Source organism: Rousettus aegyptiacus, unplaced genomic scaffold (genome assembly GCF_014176215.1).
Source record: "Rousettus aegyptiacus isolate mRouAeg1 unplaced genomic scaffold, mRouAeg1.p scaffold_m13_p_8, whole genome shotgun sequence".
Classification (NCBI taxonomy): Eukaryota; Metazoa; Chordata; class Mammalia; order Chiroptera; family Pteropodidae; genus Rousettus; species Rousettus aegyptiacus.
This window is the reverse complement of record NW_023416311.1, coordinates 102,904,479-102,914,049: the sequence shown is the minus strand read 5'-3', so window position 1 is coordinate 102,914,049 and position 9,571 is coordinate 102,904,479. Positions and strand designations below refer to the sequence as shown.

General features: G+C 39.0%; 1 protein-coding gene across 1 annotated transcript; it reads left to right on the top strand.

The window, feature by feature from the left end:
- Positions 1-7,900: 7,900 nt before the first annotated feature.
- Positions 7,901-8,920, top strand: LOC107501026 (E3 ubiquitin-protein ligase RNF167-like). Its single transcript, XM_036225236.1, has one exon. The coding sequence runs from the start codon at positions 7,901-7,903 to the stop codon at positions 8,918-8,920; it is 1,020 nt and encodes a 339-aa protein (XP_036081129.1).
- Positions 8,921-9,571: the final 651 nt, after the last annotated feature.

Genomic DNA, 9,571 nt, shown 5'->3' with positions numbered 1-9,571 from the left:
AGCTTGAGGAATGTATTTGTTGACTTAAATCACAGGAATATCAGTTTTCTTATGATCATGGTTATTTGAACTCCCTAAATCAATACAGAAGTTCAAGAATACAACTGAGTTAGTTGAATATCAATCTTCAAAAGTCCCTCTAACTTAAATTTAATTAAAGACTCATCGGCAAAAAAGGAAACCAGTTTATAGGTATTGTACAAAGCCTATTTTATTATTGATAATATAAACTGAAAAACTGGATTTTATGCACATTTTTAGTTGTTATTAAGTTTATCACTAGTGATTAATTGATTTGTAATGATCTTAGAAAAAAATTGCATAATGATGGAATCTCACATTTTATAAATAAACTCTTCTGTTAAAAAGTAAATGCATGCTATTTATTTACATAAATAGCATTATGTAAAATTTAAAAAATACGAAATTATGGAAAGATGAATAATAAGTTATAATCAAACATTCGATTCCATGAAATTTTATGCTCTTTTTTTCAAACAGGCATAAAATGTGAGTTAAATTCAGTATATAAATCAGATCTTGTTCCTGTATTAACCAGCATAACAGTCAAATAAAGACAATGACATAAAATGTCTTATGCGCATGCGCCAGAAATCTTACGCGAGAGACCAGGAAGATGCTCTATGAGACATCCTGATAACCTTGATAAAGCAATTTCCATTATAAAGGCTTGGCAATACAGGTCTACTACTTAAATTTGTATGGGGTGTCAGCAGAAAGAAGGTGAATTTAGAAGGTGTCAGGGGCAATGGTTCTTAAAGTATGCAGATAGCCAGTTTATAGTAAGGGAGAAGGATGCTACTATACCCAGAGATGCAGAAATAAGGGACAGGTAGAATTGCATCTGGTACAAGCTCATGGAACTCATACCCACACCCCCAGTTCTCTGAGTGTGTTGTTTTATCTCTTCCATCAATTCCACGAATATTTCTATTTTTGCTTAAGCTGTTTAGGTTTCTGCCCTTGGCACCATACCTCTACAAGTAACTGTCTACCCCACACTTAGGGCTTTTTGTGACTCTGTAGCCTTCATATTCCCCTCCAAACACTAAGATTTTATTTCAACACAGTTCTGCGTGAATCATCTGATGCTTCTACTAGTTAGATCGCCATAAAAAGTGGAATCATTAAGTCATAGAAAACATTGCCTACTTAAGTGGAAGAAAAAAAAATTATAATCTAAAAGATGAAAATGGATACTGACCAGTTCCTTCTGAGTCCAGGGAGAGACAAAAGAACGCCTCAGGGAAAAAGCAATTTTCCTTGAGACTTGCTCATCACTGGGGCTTTTTCTTGAAAAAGAGAGTGTGGAGAATATGCCCAGGATAGTCTACTTATGTAAGACAAGAGAAAGATGTAAGAGGAAGTTAAATTGCTCAGCCTAAAAAAAAGAAAAAAGAAAGAGTTTTGAAATTGGACAAAAGTCAGAGTAAGGCCACAGAGTTTAACAGCAGAGCCATTATTTGCATGAATGTGAGAGTATGCAGAAAAAGGGCCACCCTATTCCCACAGAGAGGCTTCTTGGTTTCTGAGTAATGGAACCAGTTAACAGAAACATTGTGTTAAGTTCAGGGTTGGAAAGTTAGTCTTATTTATGCTAGTTGTTACACTTTCCTTAAAGTCAGGAGTCAAACTAAGCATTTTGACACAGGGCCGTCTTGGACATGCGGGCTCCACTTTGCAAACCATCACTCTTTTTGGAATCAATCTTGTGACTTTCTGCAAACTGTTTCTGTTCATGTTTACTGTCCATGTTATTGGATTTGGCTCTTGAATTCAAATTAAAAGCAACACTCCTTATCAGTTAAATCTTCTAGTTCTGGATTGAGGTGTAGCAAGGTGAACATTTGTGTGGGGGTGTGGGCACACATTTTAGCTTATTGATTTAAAATCCTATCTAATTCCTTCAAGAACGTTTTTGACATGTGGCTGGCATACTTGTATTTTGTTGAATATTTATTCATTTATTTCCATGTCTTTGAGGTTTTAAGAAACTCTGGTGATAGACTACATCGTCTCTAAATAACAGACAATAAACTACCATTATTTTAGAGATCATACATGAAAAACACCATAAAAGACCATAGAACAGACCAAAAAAGCTTGAAGTCCAAGCTAACAACACTTGAGTCAAAGAAAGTAGTAGTAAGGTAGTTTTGTAGTTTTAAAGTGGGGTACATTAGTTGAGAATGAGGTTAACATAGAGGAAATAATATCATGCCATTAATTAAAAAATTATCTGCAATGTTTTATGTTTCTATTTTTTTTTTTTTTTTTTTTTTACTGAAAAACAATTACTTTGAGTTGTAACCTGTTAGGCTGATTATTAGTAAACATCAACTGATTTTGCTTCTGCTTTGGAATTATAATTCCAGGTTTATAATTTTCATGAATTTAGGAACTCAAATTTTAAATTCACGCAACAATACATAGTCCCAGGGATATTTTCTCATAAAAATAGGTGACATCCACTTAATTTTGACACATTATATTAAGTTTTTGGCTGAAGACCAGTAAGTTTTTCTTTCTATAATGAGTTATTACTAAAGATAAATCTATGTTTTAAATTAATCCTGCATTGCACTCTCACCCTGTGAATAATGCCATTTTAATGAATTTTACATTAGTTCCAAAGATCCTGGGTAACCTAACACATTCTTACAAATTCCTAATTTTGTGGGTTTTAGTGCCAAGCTTTTAAATCCAGTTTAATAATAGCAAAAAAATGTTATTCCGATTTTTTTATGGCTTCTGAACTTTATATAGTTTGCAGATATAAGCATGCCAGTCAGTGGAATCTGCTATATCATAGATATTAAGGTTAAAACCCAAACCACAGAACAGGGGAGATAGAGGCAAAAATAGAAAGAAGACATCAATGAGATACGTAAAGTCAGCCTTCCCTTTTGAGAAACACACCAAAAACACACCTTTTAAGGAGCAGGGGTCACGAATTTCATTGTTGACCATAGGACAAGGTGATGTTTCTTATTTTTATCTTTTTATCAATAATTTTTCTGATCCTCTTGTTCTGTACTTACTTTAATAATGCGGAAAAATATTTTTTAGAAGCTCTTAAATATATTTGTTATAGGGGAAGATCGACTTTGCTAAAATGAATGATTTCTAAGTCCAGGTTTCAGGGGGAAGTAGGGGTTCCTTACCATAACAAAGGAAGGAGAGGGTGCCGAAAGGGGTGCAGTGTTACAGAGGGCGTGCTTGGAGAATACAGACAATGGCTGAGGATGGAAAACATACACTTGACAATGGGACAGTTGAATGAAGAGTCCTCGGGATCACATTGAAATGAATCTTCGGTAATCCTACCCAAATTCCATATTCTGAGTGCAATTAGATTTCTTACAGAAGCTGGCGGAGAAGTTGAAATCTGAGTTAAGGTTGCACAGAGGTCAAAAAATTAAGCTTAGCAACAAGAATAATATTCTATTTCTTTTAATGCAAAAAGTTACTTCTAACATAAAAGAGTAAACTTTTAAAATTAGATTTTATGTAATTAAAAAACCTGGTCTTAAGTAGAATACTCTCAGCATTTATCACATTAATAGAAACACAGTCTAGTCATAAAAATTAATTAAAATAAATTAAATTGATATTAAAAATGTTGGCTGGTAACTACTTCGTAAACTGTAGTAACACATCTTTAAATTCTCTGCATTCCTTCATCGCCCATATTTTCTTCATTCCTAGTATCTCCCATATTTTGTGGCTGCTCAGAAACCATTCTCTTTATTCTTCAGTCTCTAAACTCAAACCAAACTGCCACCCCTGTCCCAATCTCCAGTTCCAATATATACTCAATAAATAGCAATAGATATTTATTGAATATTCACAATCTGTTAAATTACATGATGATTGATGAAGACACGTTGAGTAGATTAAAAAAAAAAAAAGCGGTTCCTGTCTTCATGATCCTCTGCCATTCATTCCAGTGGGTGCAATAGACAATAAAAAAGAAAAATAAGTAAAACACATTATATGCCAGATAATTATAAATGATAAGAATGAAAAACAGTAATAGTGAGTTTACAATGTCAGTTGGAGGGGGTGGTGGCCCGTGAAGTTCTCACTGAGAAGAGGATTTGGGGTAGAAACATTAAAGAAGTTTAGAAACAAGCCCTGCAAGCATGCAGACTTTTGTAATCAATGCAGCGATGTGAGGTTCATGATATGCTTCAGCTACATCACCGGAGACACGTAATGCCATGGACCATTTCATGGACAGGTTCAATGTCTAATGTGGAGCCTCTTCTTCTGTTGATGAAAAGGCACCTGAAGGGATGGCACACATGTGAGACAATTGCCTCAATGTATATTATTCCTTGGAACCTGGAAACATGTAGATTCCTACTCAAAAGAATGGAGTGAGGAAGGAAGGTGACGCCTAGGAGGCCTTGGAAACCTACAACGAAAGGTAGAATATAGGGCAGCTTGGATGCTGGAATACTTCACATTTAGTATCTTTTCTTCTTTTCACTCTTAAAAAAATTTATTTTTACAAACTGGAATGATCGATTGATATTATATTATAATAAAATAATTTTTATATCTCTCTGCTGCAGTACGGACAATGGGTTGAAAATGAAGAAAAATCAAATAGCCACCATTGTTTAAACCAATAACTTCACTCTTTTTTCATTACGAATTGACTGTTTTTTTCTACTAGGATACAATATGGATTTGAAGGCTTATACAGGTCCCCAGGTAGTCTGATACCATATCAAGGGGCCCTATTGTTCTACATTAAATATCTTCTTTTGTATAAAGTTTTCTGAGAATGCCATTAATAAGTAGGAATGGGGAGGGAGGTAGCTTTAGATTCTTTTGGAAAAGTTAAAGATGAAGGTAGGAAGCTACTAAGGTTAGGAAGAGCCTTAAAAACATAAAGTCATCTCATATAAAGAATAGTGAGCAAACAAAGGCAGATAGTTCTGATAGGCATTACAAACTAGACATTCTGGATTGAAATAATTATTGGTCGTCAGTGACAACTGATGATGATGTGATCTGGAATATCTAACCACGAAATGAAAATAGTTTAGCAAGTTAAGTTAATAAATTTACATTTGATGCAAGAGACAATTGTTTTAAGATTATACATCCCTTCATGTGTATATATAATTATACACACATATATTCTTAAGAAAATATATATCATCTCTATAATATTTATGTATAACTATAAAATTTATAAAGATATATAAAATGTGTCGATGAAATTTATATTTAGCATAAATTATATATATACATATTTACATATCTATATGAATGATATTGGTTATAGCCTCTTGCTGACTTGATTAGGTTTCAGTAAAAAGAGTACCTCTATAAGAACTTTATTTCTGGGACAGAATCCTTACACAAGAGACAAAAGAGTTGGAAAAGACAGTCTCGCTCCCTAGAACTAGGATAATGTTTCAGGGCCCTCTATTCACAATGGCCTCCCCAATACTTTGTTCCTGATTTTAAAACATTCATTCATTCATTCATTCATTCATTCAAGAGGTTTCCAAAATTGATAAACTCCAGGACTAAAGACACCTGTGTTCATCTCTGCCCTTGGCCACTTTAAGCATGAAAGCATTCAGTCCAGTATGGTAAGTGCGTACTTGTAAGTGCAGTCCGATATAGTATAAAACCCTAGACTCATTGAATAGTGTCTCCTCCCCCAGCTCAATTCTAAGTCAGGCTTTGAAAGTTTCTGGGTCAGGGGTGCTGCTGGGTCCTTTTGTCTTTGTTCCTTTCCCGTGCAGGTTAGCTTCTGCTCTCGATCTAAGACTCGTCTCAAAGAGAAGAGTCACACCTGGCTGGTACAGTCGGAACCTCAAGTGGGTGCCTGCCAGCACGGTAAATAATCCCAAACGAACTCATTTTCTCTTATGCAGTGCTTTGGTGGATTCCTTGTCAGTATTTTTTCCTGAGTCTTCTTGGCTACTCACCTGATAAGAACAATATCTTTTCGGTTTGGGCACCTGTGACTCCTCCTCTGCCCGCTCCTAAGGTCTCGTATCCACTCGTCTGTTTTGGTGTCCCTTTGTCCTTTCAGGTAAACCCTCTGTGGGATCCCTTTTAAGGGTTCTCCATAACAGGGTCCATGTCTGGACTTTAATCAATTTCTCTCAGTGTGGAAATGTAGCTTGACCTAACGTACTCGCCTCCTCTTTCCTCTGGGCCTTGAAGTTCAGAATTCTCTCTAAGTCACTTTCCCTTAGCTTGAGGTAAAGGGAAGCATCACCTCAGCTTCCCCATGGGTGTGTGTGATGGTCTCAGAGCTCACTAACAACTTACTCTAAATAAGTCTTCTCAGTCCTTCTTAGTCCTTTTTAGGCTGAAGTCGGCAGCTAGCTAATGCTGGCAGGATCAGTTTGGGACCGGCCTCTCTTCTCCACGCCACTTAGCTGTACCCGGAGCTTATTGTTTAGTGCTTCACTTTAGAGGGATTATGTTGAAGGAGAGTGGCACTTAATAACCCGTTATACTCTCAAATCGGAAAATCCAAGGAAAATGGAGATGAAACAAGTTTGGAAGAAAATTTTGACAAATAGAACCAACGCACAAAAATGGCAAGATAATCCTGTAATGTGAGATTCTGGCCACCCACGTTTGGAGGAACCATTTGGGGCGGTGTGCCCAGAATAAAACCTTTCCATTTCTGACTTGACCAGTCGGGTACATCTATATTTAAAGTGGTCTATAATTTCGTTTTCTAATCTAGGTTTTGACCTCTAGGTATAATTCTTAAAGAGAAAAGGAGTAGCCATATGGAAATGTAAAATCTAAGAACTAAGGGGTAGTTTTCATGTTGTAAATGCCCATAGGAAAAAGAATCCACCTCGGTTTCCCACAGTTTTATATTCTGGTTATTTTCTTGTTCATATGGATCTAATTCTACAACAACACCCCTGGGCTTTCACAATAGCCCAGAAAAATGTATTGTCCAAACACTCAGCAGCTTAACTTCTAGCTTAAACCAGTCCACATGAAGAAATAAGATTTTATTCCTATCTCCATATTGTGTTTAGAATGGAACCAGACACATTAGTTTATTCCAGTTTGGATCACTGGAATAAAATAATTAAAATGTTAAGTTCTTTTAAAAGAGACGATTTAAAACAGATGGTTATCTGCATCATGATGGTGGCGTTTATTTATGAATTATCTCAGATTTCAGATACTTGTTTGGGAGGCAAGAGGACAAAGGACTCACACGTGTAGATACTAATGCGCATTCTAAAATCAGATTCATCTCCCACCAAACCTACATTAAAATTAATAATCTAGAAAAAACTCAGCTTGCTCTGCTTGAGCTCTGGACCGAGTGAGCCAGGCTGGCCAGTTAGACACAGCAAGAGGACAGTTGGTGGGAGGCAGGCGTGGTGCGCACTCTCGCGAGACCCAAAGGCACCGCGACCAGCGGCAGGGCGACAGGACCGGAAGTCCGTCATCTCTGAGCGTCCAATGCTGGAAACGCCCTGACCTTTTTTTTTTTTTTTTTTTTACCGGAAACCGTTTTTCAGGGGATGAGAAGACGTCCCCTCGGCTCGAAGTCCCGCTTCCTTGAGCTCCCCACCCTTCCGGCAGATTTCCTGTCACCTGTACTTACTTCCATCCCCTTTCCCTGTTTTAGCCCTGTACCAGAAAAGGGTACTTTCAGGGTCTCAGTCCCAGCTGCACTAAAAGGTCTGGATATCTTACTCCCCAAATCTGGGTTCCTCCTTCGTGCCCCTATGTAGCTAGGAAGTGGGACCTGGGGGTGACTGGCCCCCTGGGATCCTGAAGGAGGGGCGGAGAGGGCACACAACTCCTTTCTGCCCCTGCTGCCCGGAAGTGCCTCCCAGCCTGTCCCCTCCCTCCTGCTGCTATGAATCCTTCAACATTCCTGCTTCCTGTGGTCGTGGCCACTGTGCTGTGGGGAGCAGCCCCCATCTGGGGGCTCATTCGAGCGATTTCGGACCACAATGCCAGCATGGACTTCGCAGACCTCCCAGCTCTCTTTGGCTCAGCTTTGAGCCCAGAGGGACTTCAGGGGTTCCTCGTGGAGGCCCACCCAGCCAATGCCTGCAGCCCCATTGCTCCCCCACCCCCAGCCCTGGTCAGCGCGCCGGTCTTTATTGCTCTACTTCGAAGATACGACTGCAGCTTTGACCACAAGGTCCTGAACGTCCAGAAGGCTGGGTACGATGCAGCTGTGGTGCACAACGTGAATTCCAATAAACTGCTGAACATGATGTGGAGTAGCGTGGAAATCCGGCAGCAGATCCGGATCCCGTCTGTGTTTATTGGGGCGAGGAGCTCAGAGTACCTGCGTGCCCTCTTCCTCTACCAGAAGGGGGGTCAGGTGCTTCTGGTCCCAGACAACAGCTTCATCTTGATCTATTACTGCCTCATCCCTTTCACAGGGATTGTGGGGCTACTAATTTTGACTGGAGCAGTGATGTTACTTCGTTGTATCCAGCACCAGAAACAGCTCCAGCGCAATCGACTGACCCAACAGCAGCTGAAACTGATCCCTACACATGACTATCAGAAGGGAGATCAGTATGACATCTGCGTCATCTGCTTGGAGGAATATGAAGATGGGGACAAGCTGAGGGTACTTCCCTGTAGTCATGCCTATCACAGCCGCTGTGTAGACCCTTGGCTCACTCGGACCCGGAAGACCTGTCCCATCTGCAAGGAGCCCGTTCAGCAGGAGGAAGAAACTCGGGGGCAAGAAAGAGAGCCAAGGGGCCACACTGCCTCAGAACGGACCCCTCTTCTGGGCGCTGGCCCCACCCTTCCCACATCCTTTGGGTCCCTAGCTCCCGCACCGCTTGTTTTTCCTTCAACAGATCCTCCGCCTTCTTTATCCTCCTCCTCTTCAGCTGCCAACCTGGTCTAAATAATTCACTTTCCCACCCCGACCTATTTGCACAGACCCTTTTGCTCCCTAAGTCTTCTATGTGGAGGGATAAGGGACATTTCCTCCCCAGGTTTCTCTCTTACCCAAACCTTTAAAGGGGGTTGGGGGTACAACGAGACTGGGTCTTCACTTAATAGGTTAATAAAACTTTTTGTGGACTAAAAACAAAATTATTCAGATATGTGTGAAACCTGTCAAGAACAATTTGAAGAGCTATTTTTATAATTCGGGTCAAGGACGAAAAAAATAAAGGCTTTATTTTAAATCACTCTCAGAGTATCTAAAGTTTACTTTGGGATAACAACGTTTTGCATGTGGTTCAAATGCAATTGCTCATATCTGTAAAAATTTTAATGCATTTCCTCTGTTTTTGATTAGGATAAATATGAATTAAGTAAACTAAACTTATCTAAATGTTTAATGGTCATCAGTTAATACCTAAAGAATGCAAAACCTTTGAAATATTTCATGGCAAAAAATCATTTGGTTTTAGGTCACTTGTCCCCTGATTTTCCTATGTGTTAAGTGGCTGGTTAAATACAACAGATTTAATTGCTTTATACCATGTGGTCATTTACCATTCTAATATGGGGTAGAACTTTAAGAGAGTTCTCTTTAGCTTTGTATTTT

What these genes read in the sequence shown, in the direction of transcription:
- LOC107501026 (XM_036225236.1), top strand. Translation starts at nt 7,901, where the DNA reads ATGAATCCTTCAACATTCCTGCTTCCTGTGGTCGTGGCCACTGTGCTG.